At 50.9% G+C, this 18,942-nt stretch overlaps 4 protein-coding genes across 4 annotated transcripts in view; 2 read left to right on the top strand and 2 right to left on the bottom strand.

Annotated features, from left to right (window-relative positions):
• LOC128271074 (protein turtle) overlaps positions 1-1,803 on the bottom strand; it is a 7,830-nt gene extending 6,027 nt beyond the window's left edge. Inside the window, exons 1-3 of the mRNA XM_053008509.1 lie at positions 1,347-1,803; positions 1,150-1,274; positions 1-103 (exon numbers count right to left, since the gene is read on the bottom strand). The exon at positions 1-103 is cut by the window's left edge and continues 180 nt beyond it. Coding sequence (XP_052864469.1) covers positions 1-103; positions 1,150-1,274; positions 1,347-1,803 — 685 coding nt within the window. The remainder of the gene's footprint in view (positions 104-1,149; positions 1,275-1,346) is intronic.
• Positions 1,804-7,561: 5,758 nt separating this feature from the next.
• Positions 7,562-8,451, bottom strand: LOC128273969 (ubiquitin-60S ribosomal protein L40). The gene is made up of 3 exons (XM_053012043.1): positions 8,413-8,451; positions 7,933-8,162; positions 7,562-7,857 (listed from the first exon to the last, which is right to left on the bottom strand). The coding sequence occupies exons 2-3, from the start codon at positions 8,156-8,158 to the stop codon at positions 7,697-7,699; spliced, it is 387 nt and encodes a 128-aa protein (XP_052868003.1). The 5' UTR covers positions 8,159-8,162; positions 8,413-8,451; the 3' UTR covers positions 7,562-7,696.
• A 367-nt stretch (positions 8,452-8,818) lies between these two features.
• On the top strand, positions 8,819-11,636 carry LOC128271832 (putative lipid scramblase CLPTM1). Its single transcript, XM_053009486.1, has 3 exons — positions 8,819-9,098; positions 9,164-10,805; positions 10,877-11,636. Exons 1-3 carry the CDS (start codon positions 9,018-9,020, stop codon positions 11,176-11,178), a joined length of 2,025 nt encoding a protein of 674 aa, XP_052865446.1. The 5' UTR covers positions 8,819-9,017; the 3' UTR covers positions 11,179-11,636.
• A 287-nt stretch (positions 11,637-11,923) lies between these two features.
• LOC128275590 (ral GTPase-activating protein subunit beta) lies at positions 11,924-18,942 on the top strand. Its single transcript, XM_053014146.1, has 11 exons — positions 11,924-12,115; positions 12,202-12,421; positions 12,806-13,204; positions 13,264-13,524; positions 14,739-14,879; positions 14,945-15,482; positions 15,557-15,780; positions 16,331-16,471; positions 16,536-18,100; positions 18,149-18,600; positions 18,666-18,942. The coding sequence occupies exons 1-11, from the start codon at positions 11,924-11,926 to the stop codon at positions 18,778-18,780; spliced, it is 4,248 nt and encodes a 1,415-aa protein (XP_052870106.1). The 3' UTR covers positions 18,781-18,942.

Genomic DNA, 18,942 nt, shown 5'->3' on the forward strand with positions numbered 1-18,942 from the left:
CGAACGTCGAGTTTGGTGGCACCCGGGACACGCGCCCCTCGTATCCTTCGCCGCTGTGCGTTGGATAGCTTTCGTACCAGATGAATATTGGTATCTCCTGGCCCTAAGACAGACGCGGCATGGGATGGGAAAAGGGAAACGGCGGAACAAAGAAGGGAGAAAGAGGTTAGAGTTTGCGACATAATTTGCGTAACCATTTCTTAGACCCTTCAACACTGTGGATAACCGCGCAATTTACACAACAGCTGCGCTGCTGTTGCTGGTAAGTAATAGTTTGATTGATACTAAACAAATATCATGCAATCCGTGCAAAAGGCCCGGAATACTACTGTGGCCAAAAGATGCAATTTGACGACCACGACATTCGAAGAACTGGTTCCCGTTGCTGTTTGGCCACAGTAGTAAGCCGTAAGGGCGCCTGAAATATGCTCCTAATCCTTGGTTAAACGGTTAAACATCTTTCTGATCTCCTTGATAGCGCTTAACAAATACGACATTATCCGTTACAAACATTACTTTCATGCATCCCCAGGCATGCAAAAATGAGCAACGTAAAATGGACGAAAGCAATCAAAGTAACGCATGCCTAGTTCGGTGAAGCAACAATACACAGCCAGAGTGTACTGCTGTTGTTTCGTTAAGAACACTTTCACAGTTGCAAAGTTTGAACGTTGCGGTTTTGCCGATAACGATAACCACGTTCACTAGTTGCAACTAGAAAGTCGTTCCTTTAGTTGCCTTCATATGGTAGGTAAAAATATAATACTGTAAATGACATGCTTGCGAATAAATTAAAAACACGAACGATCAATAATTTAATTAAAGAAGTGTCAAACAAAGTTGCTACGCTCAAAGAAAGCACCTTCTAAATGGGTGGTTAATAAATGTTTGGCAATTTTTCACAGCCTTCGCCATATTGGTTATTATAGCAACAGAGCTTACTTCGGTACGGGAAAGCAATATGCAACGTTTGGTGTCTAGTATATACTTATGTGTTCGAGACCGTGTCGAAGAAGGAACCGCCGGCCCGGGGGGTTCCTTTTCGCGATCTACTTGGCTTTATCTTGGGTCTTTGCCTAGCTCTTTGTGGTTGTGATTGAAAAACTGAACAACAAGGATTAGAAGTTCCGGGATCGCTTGATGACGTACTTTTTCGCTCACCTTCTTTTCCCATTGCAAGACATAGGGAACGGGGTGGTCACCGGGGAAGTCAACATGGCAGTTAAACACGACACTTTCACCGAGAATGGCCGTAATGTGAACCGCATCTTGAGCTACGGATGTGCAAACGGGAGGAAGACGTTAAATCGAGTACACACCAAATGTTCCGCAATTCCGCAACTTACGGGGATTAATCGTGCAGCAGCCGAACGCAAAACATTGCACTAGCAGTAACAAACGCACGAAGCAGTGTCCAAACGATGGTGTGTAGTAGCCGCTACTACCGATGATCACGGTGCAATCGTCGATCGCTGTGGTTCGCCGTCTTACTCTAAAACCCACACCGGCGATGCCGGCAGCTAACAGCGATAATAACCACGACGATAATTGCGGACTGCGGCGTGGTTTGGCGGCGTGTTTCGTCTGTAGATCGCTTGCGCTAGCCGGGATTTGTTTAGAATTTGTTGCATTTATTGTATAGTTCTGGTTCCGACAGCGCTGGTGCTTCCTGTCGCGTGCGACGCTAGAGCGGTAGCCTGAATAGCCTTGCCGGGTTGACTCGGGTGTGGTTGTGGCACACGATCGCGACCGGCTTAATGCCTGACACCACCGGAAAACCCCAGGGTCCACGCACATGCCCATGCCTCTGATCCCATAGTCACTGCTAACGTACCGTCTTCATGGTGCTGGTCTCACCTGAAAAGAAAACAAAAACGCATGATAAAATCCTCTCGCCACGTAGCTACGGTTTATGCAACTCCGAAAATGCCCAGTTCAACTCTAATCATGAAACACGTCCATCGAAGGACCTGCTAGGTGGTCTCTCGCTGCTAAAATGCAACGCAATGCTGAATATTTAAACAGCAGAGCGCGACCGCGACATGCATGCCGCGGGTGTGGCCGAATTGAAATAAAAATCAACCCGAGGACCTCGAACGGACACACCACATTATCCTTGAATGCTTCCCCAGGTTTCAACAGTCCGTACACGGTGGTCAGTCAAACAGTCATTGGGCGTTCGGTACGGGCACGCCAAATTCGTACCGTACCATGGCACAAAACAATTGGCGAGCACAGAAAAGATATTGATTTTTGGCCATCGTGATTTGATTGATCAATTGATCGACAATTCAACCCGCGGTGCTGCTGTTCAGAGGGTTTTCTGTTAGTTTCGCGGTCTGAGGTGCTACCAATTTGGGCCCATTTCATAATTTCCGTCCCTCAAACTGAAACTGCACACCGTGTGGGGTTGTCGATGGCGAGTCGTTCGCTCTCCTCCAAGCCAAAGGTTACTGTGTGGTACTGCATCTGGTCCGCGGCAGCGTGACCAGCAGCAGTAATGAACCTGATCACATTATTACAACTTTTGTTCCAAGCATCCCCTGATTGCTACCTGATTCGTTGCTCACTGCTGTTGCCACCAGTCAATGTGACACTCCTTCTCATCCGCATCTAGTTTGCCAAGTTACTTGCTACTGAGCAAACACGCCAAACATTAACTACACACTGCGCAACATTTTACAATGAAAATTTCGATAGAACTGCGAATGTTTGTCGAGCCTGGGTGGAACTCGGGAAAAACTGGCCAGTGTATAGAATTTCACTCTCATCTGAGCCCTCTCTCTCTCTTCACAAGTCACACTCTCTTTCTCTCTCGTGTCTCTCAGCTGCTGTTTTTTGCTTTAATTTTTCCACCCATTCTCAGGACTCATTGTTTATCTGCTGAGGCTCGTTCCGCCTCTAGCACTCTCTGAGCATGTGGGTTGAACACTGTGTCAGAAAGTAAAATGTAGTTGTCCGTTCTCCGAGTCTGCCGCTCTCCGGGTCACGCAAATTCACTCCCCGGATTTTCCTAGTTACCTGCTCCGGACGGTGATCGGCAACGTCAGGGAAAGCGAACCTCGGGCGTGCTAATAATTTTAGCAATAACTTCAACATTAGGCCCCATTTAGACCTGCGAAAGCTGGACCGTGAGCTGATGGTATGAAAAAAACATAAGCTCATTATGGAAGAAAAAACACCTTCGCTGTTGTTGGATGCTTTTTGGGCAGTATCGTTCCCGTTCTCTGCCATCGGGCCCACATTCTGACACTAGAACACAACCTTTTCGAGCGGCAATCATGCGCTCTGGAGTCGTTCTCGTGTGTAAACTCATTTGTATCGCGCTGCGTTTCTCCCGAGCGCACCAGCATGCCCTGCGATTCTCTGACACATTTTGCGTGTGGACCACCCTCGTGTCTTGATATGCACCCTTAAAATTACCATTCCCAACTCAAGGTACTTTCCCAGTCATCTTGGCCGACGACGTCCCACCCGGCATTTGAGGAGATGACGACAACACAGTAACCCGAGAGCATTGTTGGTGAATAAATTCAATTGGGCGAAGCTGAAAATCACTCAAAACCACGACCACTGCAAAGCCTACCCAGATTGGTTTCACTTAACAAACCAGTTGACATTGCATCGGCAGTTGGCGGTGGTGGTGGGCAGTATTGATGGCCACGAGACGCCCCGTGGGCGAGGCATACATGGTCCAACATTAGACAAGCGCCCCGTAGGAAGGTACCGAAGGTACCTAGGTTTTGTGACATTTCGGCATTTAAAACTAGTTCTAATTTGATTGCCCATATTTGACCAAAGGAAGGACATCCTTGCGTGTACGTCGGTGTGTGTAGCTTTGCTGGATAGGATCCAAAGTACGCCTCGAAATAAGTCACAATCGTAGCCGATGCTTTTCATCTCCAAAAGCGCTTCGCTGTTCATTCTTCCCATTGCGGACCACCATCTGCGGTCGATCTTCCTGCTGCGGCTTTGAACTTTGACCGCTTCCTGTCCGCAATCTCCGGGATCGGTCAAAAATTAATAGTGGGTTCAGAGGAAATCGAATGAAAAAAGGCAGAACACCGATACCGTGGAGAACACAACGCCTCCTGGGTAGGCAGACAGGTTGTTGGTGCTGTATCGAATGGCTTCTCTTCTCGTAAACGTAAATTCCCACCCTATGCGGGCATACCACGGGCATCGGAATGGAAGCATACACAACACACGGCCGAAAAGAAATTCATTGAAAACATCCGGATTTTTCCCCTTGTTCCACACCACACACGGACAACAAATCCGATCATGGGTTCGATATCTGAAGAAAGGCCCCTTAAATTTTTTACGTTAAGTGCTGCTCACTCCGTCTTTCCTCTCGCTTTATCTCCCGGAGACTCGGCCACAACGGACTCAACGGAAAATGCGCTCCTGTGTGCCAAAGGGTCGCTTCTCGGGCCCCCGGGGAACGAAGGAGCGTGGAACACTACCGCAGCGGCGGCGGTGTGTACATAACGACGCAACGAAGAAAGGCAGACGAAACGAAAAACGATCGTTTCCTCCCGCCGCCGCTGTCCACCTTGGCCGCCTTCTGACGATCCCCCACGAACTCTTCGGCGTGGCATCTTGTTATTTTTCTTCGCCCTACACACCGATCGCGCGCGCGGCGTCTTCGAACTTCGGCGTGCGGTTGGGCGCGACCTGCTTTGCCTTCTTTCTTTTGACCACGTTTACGCGAGAGATTCTTCTCGAGGAGGAAACCCGCTTCTATGCTGCGTTACAGCAGAGGGCGTCGCGTGAACATTTCTTCTGCTGGTGTGTATTTGGGGTCCGGAAAACATTTAACCGTTCCAGCGTTCGATGGCGCGACCGGCGAACGCGCACTTGCTTATGCCCCTGTTTCCTTATTGATTTGACTTTGGGCAGCCATCTAGAACGCGCCGGCGACGAAAATGAGCGTAAATTGAGGGCGCGCAGAAAATGGATTCCTTTTTACGGCAGTTTTTTTGGCGATTCGATTCGCAGCTGGAGCTAGCGCCGAAGAAGCCCTCGAAGTTCTGCCCCAATATTGTGTAGCAGAGGTAGCAGTTACAACACACAGTAGGCGGCGTGCGTGTGACGCTTGTTTCGACACTGCATTAAGGAAGCGCGGGGATGCTTCTGCTATGTACAGGAAGCAGCATAATTTTCGATTGTGCTCACTGACGCACGATGACATTAAACATATTTACCTAGCGCCCCACTTGGTGGTTGGTTTTTGGCATGCAAAAACCCGCACGCTCAAGTTTACATATGGACGACCGCTTCGGCAGCCTGCTATGCTACGGAGCGAATCATCAGGACATGCCACCGCAAAGCGGGTCAGGGTTCGGTTGCGGTTCGAGCGAACCCACCGACAACAGGACGCAGGCAAATTGGGTAGATCATTTTTTATTAACTCACCGTTATAAAACATGGTTCATCAACTATCGCTTCGATCAATAATCCATCTTTTTTCCGTACTACTAGATTCGGTTATTCCAGGTGCCGAGGTGTGCAGCGTGACACATAAAATATGGAATCCTCTCACTCGTACTACTACTTTTTGACGTTGGGACGGCGGCAGTTGGGTAGCACTCACAGAGCTAGTGATTTCTTCAACAATATTTTTCGCACAATCGATCAACACCACATATGCTTCGGACCGATTGAATGAACCTAGCAACCATCGACCACCATCATTATCACGTCACCTTTGACATTTCAATCGGGCGCCGCAAGCTCCCGTTTTTCACGCACCCAAAACACTACTCGCTTGCATTGCAGGACACACCGCGCGTTCTTGGGTTTTTTTTCTTTTGCAACCGTTTATCTAGCAAACACAAACATATTCACACACACGCGCGCATCCGTGGACACGTGGATTACGGGGAATGCAGATATCGAGTTACACAGCACCAAGTATAGTGTCCCGAATGAACTCACAAAACCTTTTCCCAAGCCGCGCCGACTCCGCGTATTTGTCACCTGAAATAAAAAGGCGAAAAGTGTGAAAATTCCACGCTGGTCAAGCGGCGCGCTCGGTGCACACTCAGTCACACCTTGTTTTCCTCTTTGCACAATCGCCTTTTTTCGGGGTCCGACCACCTCCGCCACCGCTAAGCAGCGCAAAATTCCAGCTCCCTCACCGTGTGGCTTTTCCGCCAGTTTTTCCCAACCAGCGCAATGTCTCTGAGCGCAAACAGCAGGCGCCAAAGAGTGTGTGAGAATAACTGTGTGAGCATGGAATACACCGAAAAGCTGGTCTGGTCTGGCGGCCACACCACAAAGTAAGGACCACTAACACGCGTTACAAGAGTACTGCGGGATTATGTAAAAAAGAGAGCTTCGGAGAACCTCTTACAAACAATCACATCACAAACGCCAGAACCACCGTCTTATTAACTGCACGGCCTACTGCTTTGCCGCCGCCTTTTTGACGTTAGAAAAAGTTCTCTCCATGCCACTAACTTGTAGGTAATTTGACCACCTGCACACAGTACGCGTAGCACGGACACTCCACCGGAAACCCTTGCGCCACTGCAATATTCTCGGATGATGCGTGCTGCAGCAAACGTTCGCCCAGCGTTCCACAGCAACGCTCAAATGTATGTGCTGAAGTCACACGCCAGTGTATCGATTTTTTGTTCTCGCAACTCGAAGCGATTCAGTGAAAAGAGAGCATTCTGCGCGCGAGAGAGACACAGAGCGGGCCAAGAACCGAGAGTAACAGGCCGCAAAAATTCGGAACCATCCCCGGGGGCGCTCGACCACCTAGCGGGAGCGTGGCCAAACCTGCGAGAGTTCGAAAACACTGACCAACTGATGGCCACCACCACCAGAACGGTTTCTATGCTGCGCCTTGCTGTTTATGCTGGACCGCTCTCATTCTCCGCATCTCAAACGAGATGCGCACCTTTGCTCACACACACGCACACAGACACGCAGAGTAACAACCATCCGACGGTTCTCCGCTGGAATATGCACTTTCGAAAAGGACGATACACAGAGTTTGTGAACGTTGCATCCTCCGATGAATTAATTAACTTGATTCACACACCTAACGTACTTCCACCACCGGTGTCCGGATTATGTTCCAGGAATCCAGGCAGAATATGACCCCGCACACGAGAACACAGGTTCCCACAAACGCACTGGTCACAGCGACGACAACGATCGAATGCGATGCGAGCAGCATCGAAGAAAAACCAGAACTCGTACCAATGCTGCGGACGGGCCTATGCTGTAATTGCGGGGACAAGGAGCACGCACTCCAGCATACCACGCAGCACGCGTCTCGCTCTCGCATTCGCAGAGCGAGACAGGATTACTCGTTCTTTGCGCTCTCTGTCTCTGTCGCTTTTCTAATGCTTCTCCTGCTTGCACAAACACCATCGCAAGAAAGCAACATAGTTCATTGAAAGGGGTTTCTAGTGAACACTACGCTGATTGTGGAATTTTAACGAAATTCTTATAAAAAAAACTACCTTTCCGGAGACCGTTAGTTGAGCAAAACTTGTTTCTGTTATCTGCCTTCCCAATTAATCGCCCATTAAAGAAACACACATTATCTGAGCCCGTTATGTTACCAGTAATTTATTAAACGACTGACAACTCACAAGATTTGCAAGCATCCACAGATAAACGAGAACTGCGCGACTTCCGCCACACGGACCGGAGGTGAACCAGGCAAACGTACCGCTTACTTCAGCTTCTTCTTCGGGCGCAGGTTGTTGGTGTGGCCGCACTTCTTCTTACGGCAGTTGGTTGCCCTCGGGTGCAAACGAGCATAGCACTTGCGGCAAATCATCTTGTCGCAGTTGTACTTTTGTGCCAAAATGCGCAGAGATGGCTCAATAATACCTAAAAGTAGAAAAATATTTAGTTAAAACAGGCGCACCCGGGGCGTCGTTCCACTGGCCGAGGCTGAATACTAACCACCGCGAAGACGCAGCACAAGGTGAAGGGTCGACTCCTTCTGGATGTTGTAGTCCGACAGAGTACGGCCATCCTCGAGCTGCTTGCCGGCAAAGATCAGACGCTGTTGATCCGGAGGGATTCCTTCCTTGTCCTGGATCTTCGCCTTCACATTCTCGATCGTGTCCGAGGGCTCGACCTCGAGCGTGATGGTCTTGCCCGTGAGTGTTTTCACGAAGATTTGCATTTTGCTGCAAAAAGGAGACAACGAGGAAAATGGTCAAACAACTGCTTGAGATTGTAGGCCTGCCATCCAAAACAGAGGTTATGTTGCGTTCTGCAGTGGTTTTGTGCGGAATAAATTCGTATTTAATCATTGCTTAAAGTTATAAACTAACACAAGAACGGCACAAACAATAGTTCGAAGAAGCGAGAGGAACTAAAAGCATACTTTAAGCCCGCAGAACTACAGATATTTTTGGAAATTTTAACTAAACTCACCCAACGTGTCCGATGAGTCCAACTTCTCGATGAGAAAGGCCTGTTTGGATTGCGAATGTCAAATCAATGTTCAATGGCTCGATTTTAAACATCAAAATAACGAAGACGTTACGTGCGTTACGTGCGTTACGCATGCCTACAAACCTCAGATACCTATTTATTTTACCTGTGCAAATAATTCAGGAGTAGACACGCAAAAAGAAAACGATTTTCGTGAACCCTCCGCTTGATAGTCTTGATAATGGTTCTTTAAAATCCCACTTTCGAACAACTTTAAATTTTTGGCTCACTCACACGCACGCACTGCTCAAACGAAAGACACGTAATTCTGCTGTCAAGAGAGTGTGACAGCTGAGGTTTTTTTGGTCACACGAGCGGTTCTCTTGGTTTTCAACAGGCCATAGTTAAGCAGGTTAATATTTTTATATCCTAGCCTGGCTTCGTCTAAAAATCGTGCGGTGTCCGGTGTTCCGGGTCCAAGGCCGTCCTGCTTCTAAGAAATCGTCCCACCGTTATGCAAGCTTCGACGTTTCAGTGATTTTTTTTCTCCAAAATCGAGTGCTAGTGAAGTCAACCAAAGCCAGAGATCTGAGAGCGGAGCTAGAATGTCGGAAGAAGAAAATAATTCCACCGTAGCTGCCGACGAAGGCCAGCCCCTGGTGGACGGTGCAGCAGATAATGAAGAGGTACTGTTGTTCTATCTATTGGTCTGCAAGAAATTGACCCCATGTCGTTTTCTTTGCACATTTAGGGCACCGTACAGGCGGCGGCTCAACCGCAACAGCAACCATCGCGGACGGAATCATTTTTCGCCATCACCAAGTCGCTAATTATTCGCGCGCTCATCATTTACTTCATTTCATCGTTCTTCCGTCGACCGGCGCCGGATACCGGTGCGGCAAATCAAGCATCAAGTGCCCCCGGCAAGTCGAAGATAACGGCCTGGAACCTGTTCGAGAACGGGACCGTCTTTGATCTGCACGTGTACATCTCGGAAGACCTGTATGATGTAGATTTCAACGATCCGAACAGTTTAATCTGGCTACAAGAAGGCCTAGTGTACGGTGATTGGTATAGTGGCCGCGATGCGGATGGGATTTACACGATACGCACCCACATTAAGGCTTCGGAGCGACTGATGAACAATGGCTCCATTTACCTGCACACGTACGTCACGAAGACGGGCCTCAGTCCGAACCCGGCGGCGGGCGCAGAGTTTGCGGGCAAAAACGTGGGTCACGCGAAGGGCATGCTGAGCAAGTTCAAGCGGATCAAGCGCACCAAAACGCACAACTTGCTGGCGGGCGAAAAGGAAAAGTTTGAAAAGGAGCTCGAAGACGCCCTGGTCGATGACAAAATAATGGCTCACTGGCACCCGAACTTGACCATCAATCTGGTGACGGACCAGACCAACTGGGTGAAGGGATCCGTTCCGCCGCCGCTGGATGAGTACGTTAAATTCCTCCCCAGTGGCCAGACGTATCTTCCGATCGTCTTCTACAACGATTACTGGAACATGATGCGGGACTATCAGCCGATCAACAGCACTACGCCACTGCTGGAGCTGAATCTGTCCTACCAACCGCTGTCGCTGTTCAAGTGGCAACTGTATGCGGCGCAAACGATGCGCAACAAATGGGCCAACAATATGTTCACGGAGGCCCTGTCTGGAGGCAGCGAAACGGACGAGGATCAGGACTCCCTAAAGGAAGCGCTGCTGGACACTAACCCGTACCTTCTGGGCATCACGATCGCGGTCACGATCTTGCACAGCGTGTTTGAGCTGCTGGCGTTCAAGAATGATATACAGTTCTGGAACAACCGCAAATCGCTGGAGGGCCTATCGGTCCGGTCGGTGTTTTTCAGCGTGTTCCAGTCGATCATCGTGCTGCTGTACGTGCTGGACAACGAGACCAACTTCATGATCAAGGTGAGCTGCTTCATCGGGCTCGGGATCGAAGTGTGGAAGATCCAGAAAGTGGTCAACATCAACTTGAGCAAAGAGAATCGGCTCTTTGGGTTCTTGCCGCGGATCCAATTCTCCGATAAGGGCTCATACGTAGAGTCGAGCACGAAGCAGTACGATAAGCTGGCCTTCAAGTACCTAGGGTGGGTGTGCTTCCCGCTGCTCGTTGCGTACAGCGTGTACAGTGTGCTGTACCAGGAGCACAAGGGTTGGTACTCGTTCGTACTTAACATGCTGTACGGTTACCTGCTTACCTTCGGGTTCATCATGATGACACCGCAACTGTTCATCAACTATAAGCTGAAGTCGGTCGCCCATTTACCGTGGAGGATGCTGACCTACAAATTCCTAAACACCTTCATCGACGACATATTCGCATTCGTCATCAAAATGCCGATGATGTACCGCATCGGGTGCTTCCGTGATGGTAAGTTCCGCGATGCCAATCCGCATCAAAAGTGTCTGTCTCTAACGGCCTTCTTTTTCCCCTTTTCGCAGACATTGTGTTCTTCATTTTCCTCTACCAGCGTTGGATTTATAAGGTCGATTCGAAGCGTGTGAACGAGTTTGGCTTTTCGGCAGAAATGTTACAACCAACCGAGGGCACCGAAGGCACGGCAGGGGCGATAACTGCGCCCGCAGGAGATGCGATCGCTGGTGGTGCTGGTGACAAGCATTCACCAGATTCGTCTATGAACGGGTCGGCTCCGGCGTCGCCTAATGCACACAAGAAGAACAAAAAATCTTCCCCAAAACGTAAGGGCGCTAATAAGTCGGCCACCGAAAAGAAGGTAGACTAAAAGTATTGACCCGCGCGTGCGTGCATCCACTGAGAACTGTAGGACCTTACGATTCGCTTCCATTGCTTGGGGGCAACCAAACATAGTTATTCAATGAGACACACCGAGGGCTGCGCGCGCTGTGCTTTAGGCCGCTGTGTGTACACGGTGGTGGGTGTCGTGTGTCGCGTTGACTCCGGCACACTATCGAACTTTCGTTAACTATGCTTTAATTTAATATTGTTATCAACATTATGCTAAATGCTCATACACCAGCCATTATTTAACCAGTAAAGGCATACCGAGAAATAGAGAAACTGTTCCCTTACTGTAGCAATATCGCCTAATAATCCCCAATCCAAATAAATGAAGGCAGCTTTACCTAGGTTCCACTTATCGACAGAAAATAACTCATTGGAAAAAGAAGCTAGAAGGCGGAATGAAGGAAATGTGAATTATACTAAGTTTTACATTACGGAAGTACGTGTAAGTGTGAAAACTCAGAAACTGACGATTAAAAGACATGTTAAGAAGCTAGTGGGCATTCTATTTCAATCCGTTCTGATGACAAAATGAATTCCCGTTTTACGGTCAGTGGTTGCTGAGATCGGTGACGTCATCACGAAAATGCATCGAATACAAACGATCTGTCAAACGTCAAAACATACAAAAGCAGAGCAAGAGAAAGTTTCATGGCAAGGTGATGGTGTTTTGACTCGTAATTTCTTGCACGGAATCAATGGTAAAGTAGGCTAAGGGCTAAGAAATGTATTCCGAATGGGCTTCGCTCGTTCCGATTATATCGGACAACATCAACAATGCCCAAACGCAGAGCGTTTTGGGCAAGTTTAGCATCGTCGGTGGGCGTGATGTGGCAGCCGTGGTGATCAAGCAGCTGGCCAGCACGCTCGGCATCACCGCCAGTGCGGAACCGAGCAATCTTAAGACGGACCAGGAGGTAATCAGGGCGTCAGCGCTCTGCAAAATCTGTGACCGCCCCCCCCCCCGGACAAGTACAATATTTTGCTGTCCCTCTCTCGGCAGGTCCAATGGTGTATGGATGTGATTTGTCACGGGCTCTCGTTGCCGTTGACGGAACACGACATCATCAAGGACGGTGTGAATATCTACTGCGAGTGGATCAGTGCCGTGCTGCCGCAGTGCAAGATTAGCGTTCCCAAGCCCATCCTGGACGATCCGAACACGTATGTGCGGAAAATTATCAAACACCTGTACAACCTGTTCGTGCCCCGCCCGGGAGAAGGTACGATTGGCACAGCTGAGGGCCAACAAGGCTGACGCCAGTTTGTCCGTATCCGAGAGCTTGCACTGCACTTACCATTAATCTTTGCACCTCATCCTAGAAGGCTGCGGCTAATGCGTGCGTGCGTGTGTGTCGATTCTTGTCGGCTTCCCGGCTTCCTTTACCACCTTAATTGGCACCCTAACTAACCTTTCGCACCGATTTTTCAATCTTTCTTCGTTTCAAGTCTGGCCTTTCATTTACCAAGAGGAACTAGGTGAACGCTTTATTCTATTTTGATTCTTAGAAATCTTTACTTTTTCTGCCCCCGAATCCCGACCCGAATGCTTAATCGGAATGTTCTGTTTGCTTCCCCTTCTCCCAACCGGTTCCGGTTCCGCCCAGGCACGGATACGATCAACCGGCAAGCGGTGCTATGCCATCGCGTGCTCCGAACCCTGCAAGACACGGCTCAAAACTCACAAATTCTCACGGTCGAAACCTGGGAAGCGTTGCTACTGTTTCTGTTGGCCATCAACGAAATCCTGCTCGCACCACCGATTGTGAAGGATGACGTCGGAGATCAGCTGTGCGAGCGAGTACTGAGCGTGCTGTTTGAAGTGTGGCTACTGTCCTGCAGTCGCTGCTTTCCGTCCCCTTCGCTGTGGAAAACGTTCCAGGAGTCGTGCGCAGCCTGGCGGCACCGTATTGCACTGGTGGAGCAGTGGAACCGTGTGAACCTGGTGCTCACTGCCAAACTGCTCGAGTTCACCTACGGACCAGCGTTTCCCGAGATGAAGATAGGTAATCGAAGCGTTCCTTTTCCATATCATCGCTACAGCCACTTCGTGTTTAACCAACAGCCGACGAGGACGCGCACCTCGTGCCGGACGGTATGACCAACGATGGCATCGCCCAGGCATGGATTCGGTTTCTGAAGATACTGGGACCACCGATGGATCTGTGCTGCCCGCAGGTCATCAGCCGGACGCCCCAGTTCATCCAGGCGGTGCTGGTCAACGCGGACGGCATCGAGCCGCAGCATCATCCGTGTTTGCTGAATTTGCCACAAATCTTTCTCAAAACGATGAAAGGAATCGCCGGCCTGGTGGATGCTTTTCTCGGTAGGTGGTGCTCCGAACCGAAGAGGAAGTTGAGCTTGACATTGTCCCCCGTTTCATTATTGCCCCCAAAAAGGAATAGCCCAGTACCGATCGGTAGAGGGCACGCTGCTTGAGAATATCAATCAGCTGTACTTTCCCGTCAATGGGTCCGTCATAAATTTCAGGCACTCCGGAGGCGAACTTAGGCCCACAAACCTGGTCCGAGCCAGCGGTGGGCTGGGTGGGCTCGGTCTCGGTGCCGCACTCGGTGTGGTGGGCGGAACCGGAGCGACCGCCGGCGGTGGAAATGGAATGAATAACGGTGGCGGCGTTGGTAGTACTGGTAGTGGTGCTGGTGGTGGTCCTAATGTTTCTAACAGTCTGTCAAGCGGAAGCGGAAATGTCAGTGCAGGAAGCACCGGTTACGGGTTCTCGTTCGAGAACCACGGCTCCACGGCTCAGGGTAATTTGTCTTTCAGTGTCTTTCACTCATCTTCGTTAACTCTAACCACCATTGGCGCTTCACTCGCTCCCATTAAACGCATTCGCATACGCAACAACAACAGCGGCGGCGGCAGCTGATATCGCGGCTGTCTGTGGCAATGGGAGGGCATTGGCTCACCTCGTTCAGGATGGGTCAAGCGCGAACTCTCCTACGCCACCGTTGCAACGACGGTTAGCCAAGAGCTTCAGTGTCGCACCATCTCTGTCAGCGCATGCCGTCATATCAATGGCGCAGGCCAAGGGTGGGTTATTTGTGTACTCCCTACGGAACGGATTGCGCCCCGTCCCACCCCTTTTGTGATCCGCTTGTAGTTTGTAGTCGTTGTAGTCACTCTATCATTTTGTAGCTCATGTAGATCAGCGCCCCGATCACGTTTTGGTTCATTCATCTGACCACACAATAACACATACACACGTAACACAGGACGTAACAATTTCGCTCTTTGCAGTTAGGATTCGTTCGTTTTTTAGTGTAAATCCCATAAAATAACCGTTCGCATTGCATCGGAATTGCAACGAATTAGCTCTCTTTTTTTCTACCGACCCATTGCAGGATTTACAAAAAGCTCATTCAGCGGACTTACGAACAGTCGTAACACAGCCGGTGGCAGCTTCCAGACCCCCCAGTCACCATCCTTGGGATCGACGGGGCTATCGTGTAAGTGGACTGCGAGCTGTGTCGGCCACAGGATGGTGGCAGGATAATAACGTTTCGTTCGTTTCTTCACCAGCCATGCTCTCGCTGTGTCAGGAGAATCGATACGCGCTGGCCGCCAACCGGCCACGGTGTAACAGCATACTGCACCTTTTTGGCGAGTGGCTCTTCGATGCGGCCCACATCGGTGGCGAGACCTGGATCCACAACACCAAAAGTACCAATGCCAACAGTGTGTTTCAGACGTACGCACCATTTCTAATGCACGCGACCCCGTTTCAGAGCGTGCGGCCGAAGCGAAACGGCGCCCATCGTCGATGATCATGGACAACCGGAAGGGTAGCCTTTCGCAGCCCCCGTCACTGTCGGAGGTGAACGACGTGGCGCCGGGTCTTACGATCGATCGGTACGAGTCCGGCAAAGCGGAAGCCCTCGGGGCGCTGTGTCGGATATTTTGTGCGAAAAAAACGGGCGAAGAAATACTGCCCGTGTACCTGGCACGCTTCTACATGGCGCTGCACCAGGGCCTGAAGACGAACGAGAGTCGCGAATGCATGGAAACGCTGGCCAGCATACTGTACAACTCGTCCGACCTGTTCCGGATCGATCTGGAAGGCATACAGGTGCTGCTGCCGGCGTTCATCGCCGCCCTGGAGCTGATACTGCCCGAAAAGGAGCTAAAGCTTCGATCGCAGAACGTGATCATCAACAAGACCGAACTGAGGCGGGCCGGTGTCAACATTCTGCTATCTATTCTGGCCCTACCGTTGCACTTTCAAACACTCCCGATCCGTGACATCGGCGGTGGACCCAACGATCGGTAGGTCCCGAGCAGTTTGAATCCAGTGATCCGTGCAGCCTAATGTGCAGCCGCTTTCTTCTCCCCCCGGGTAGGACCGTGACCTTCATCCAGCTTAAGCCGAGACTGATGAACATTCTCATGAACGCACTGCAAGTCGAAACGGACCCACACAACACTCACATGCTGCTGGGCGGCTTGCACCTGTGCGTCCAGGACTCGGTCACGTTCGAAGCCTTCGAAGCCAATCCGGGCGCCATCGGCTCGATGCACCCGACGGCCCATGCCGGCGAAGCTCAGCCCAATTTGCTCAGCTCAGGTGCGTTGTTCGGGGTTCGGGCACCCTTTTCGCGAGTTCGCCGAGTGGCCGAGTAACTTCATTTCGTTGACTATCGTTTCGTTTTCGTTTCCATTTATTTTTCCTTTTGTCGCTTCTGTCGCCGCACCTGAACTGAACCGAATCATTTGCCCATCGAATCACCCCATGTTGCCTTGCTTCACGTCACACGCGTCATGCTATGCGCACCACAATCGCGCCACCCGCCGCTGGCCGCTATAGCCTGCTCCGAGAAGAGTGCGTACTCCATGAACAGCGCCAATTCCAGCATCGGTGGACACAGCACGGCCACGTTGAGCAATGAGCCTTCTAGTTTGCCAGCTTTCGATGATTTCCCATCCGATATTATTCATGAGTTAGAATTGAGTTCATCTGCAATTTATGGTAACTTTTGTGCTTTATTTGCTTGTCGATAAGAGCGTTGTAGTAGTGAGTCGCTAGAAAGTAAAGTAGATTGTAGTCATATCAACGTCTTCCATCACCGCGGCGATTATATGGCCCCTATTGTATTCGCCTGTTTCCCGTTCCTCAGACAGTGCGCATGCACTCTTCGTGCGAGCTACCTATCTGGTGTGTCACCGTCTGATATCGTCGTGGAAAACGGATTTAAATGTTTCGCTGGCTGCACTGGAGCTGCTGTCGGGTTTGGCCGCAATGCATGTTAAAGATTCGGGTAAATATTACATTTAACGTAGCATTTGTATGATTGTCTAACGAATTCCTTTCCATTGCACTAGACGCTCTGGAATGCAAACGTGCGGTGAAGTGGATTTGCGACTACATCTGCTACCAGTGCTCCCGGCCACCGCCCGCACACGTAAAGGATTTGCACAGCACCATCGTGGCCGCGTTCCAGTGTACGTCCGCGTGGCTGATGAATCACCCGTACCTGCTGCACGACAAAGAGTGCCTAACGATCGTGCTCGAGGTGGTAGAGTTGGGCATCTCGGGCTCGAAGAGTGTCGGTAAACCGGGCGAACCGGTTCGGTACAAGGATGAGAAAGAACTGAAGCCAGCCAGTATGCGAGTGCGGGATGCCGCCGAAAATATGCTCACCATGATACTGGAGCAGATCGACTACTTCCCGAACGAGTGCGGCAAACAGTCGCTTTCGTCGCTCCTGGATGAGGTCGTTCTGGCGAAGCACTCGAACAACGGCGCCGGGGAGACCACGGGCGGCGGCGTAGGAGAGTTGCCACCGGAGTTGGCCATTAAAAAATTTAAATATTTCGTTACCGAAAACTCGACCGTGCTGGCCCTGTTCGAGGAACCCCTAGGGAACGATCAGGATCCGCAGCCAACGGTTACGACACTGATCCGGGGACCGTTTGGACGGCACGCTTGGACGATGCAGCTGCGGCATCTGTCGCGGAGTAAGTCAGGCACCAAATACCACGCCCCGAACCCGGGCCGGCCCGTGCCGATGAACGACATTCTGATACGGCAGGAGATGGAGTACAAACACTTTCCCGATTCCGTCGAGCGGATCCCACCGTGCATCGTGGACCACTCCATTCCAACGTTGGACTCGGCGGAGCAGAAAATCGGTAACCAGTGCACCAAACAGTTGGCCCGTCTGCTGGAGGATCAGCTGGGGTACGAAAAATTGTCTTGGGCCGAAACGGAATGTTCCGTCGATGGCCTTGGGCATGCTCAGGAAGCTTCGCCACCGAACGTGTGCCACGAGTTTCAGGCCGCACGCCTCTTTTTGTCGCACTTTGGATTCCTTACCATCGGCCAGAGCAACACCGGTGGTGGCCAGAAGCTGGACGGTAGTACACCGCTGCTCACGACGCTCGACTCGTCGAAGCCGGAGTTTGGTCAGGATTTGAAAATGCTCGATAAAATGAGCCCTCGGTCGTGTGACACCATTCACGTGTTCTACGTGAAGGCAAGCCAAACGACGGAGGCCGAAATCATCGGCAACATGGACCCCGAGAATGTGCCGTCGATTGATGGACACTTTTGGCAGATGCTCTACATGATCGGGTGGCCAGTGAAGGTACAGGAGCACGCCGGGTGGACCGGTTTCATTGGCACCAGCTGGAAGATCCCGCGGGACTATAAAACCGTTGCGTCGAACCGCAACGAACCGCTCTCGGAGGCTGCCCAGTGGCAGCTGAACGGAGAACAGAAAGTGCTGTACTGGGCCGATGTGTCCTCGGAAATGGCAATCGTGGTGCCGAATCGGAACAATAAATTCGACGCAACAGGTTCCAGTGGTGGTGCCGCAGACGACGCGGTCGATGGGAACTGCTGTCCTACGACGACGGCCACGACGGCGACGATGTACGAGCGCAGTGTAAGCGAAATACAGCCCCGATCTGCTTCGGTTTCCACTTCGAATCAGCAACCGCGCCAGTTTTCGCTGGACAGCGAATCGACGCGCTTCGGATCGATGAGCAAATCCGCGGATCCCATTCCGCCCGTGCGCCGCCGGACGGGAGCATCCAAACCGAGCAGCCACTACACGGCACCGTCGGCGAAGATACTGCTCGTTTGGCTGGAAAGTTTCGAGGACTATCTGACGTTCCCGATCGAGGACTTGTTGCCGTACACCAGCGCCGGTCAGCCCGTTCCCGGCGGAGGTGTGTCCGGGGTGAACGCCAGCGAGTGTTTCATTATCTACCTGCACGCCCTATCGTCCGGATTGCTGAGAGTAAAGTTGCAGGGCCCGGTCGGGCGTATGAATTTCGCCATCCCGCTGGTCGACGGTATGGTGGTCAGCAAGCGTGTGATTGGATCGCTCATTCGGCAGACGGCGTGTAATATGGCCAAACGGAAACGATTAGACAATGATTCGTACGTGCACTGCCTGTGTTTGCCTCCATCCAAATAGTTTTATCACATTTCTTTTGGTTTTTTAGGTATCAACCGCCTCACGTTCGTCGGCGTATTAAAATCCAAGAGATAATGCAAAAGTACAAGAGAGATCTGACCGAGCCGGAGATGTTGGCCGAGCTGTTCAAGCAAGCTCTTTAAAACCCGAGTATTACAATGAATTACGCACCTGGCGACACAACAAATAATTCTTTCCACTCTTCTCTAGTGATTGTTTGGTTTAGTCTAATATTTTAATGATAAATTATCGTCCAATGCACCTGACCTATAACACTAGCAGTGTTGTTTTCACGAGTCCCGGCT

This window comes from Anopheles cruzii, chromosome 3 (assembly GCF_943734635.1).
Source record: "Anopheles cruzii chromosome 3, idAnoCruzAS_RS32_06, whole genome shotgun sequence".
Taxonomy (NCBI): Eukaryota; Metazoa; Arthropoda; class Insecta; order Diptera; family Culicidae; genus Anopheles; species Anopheles cruzii.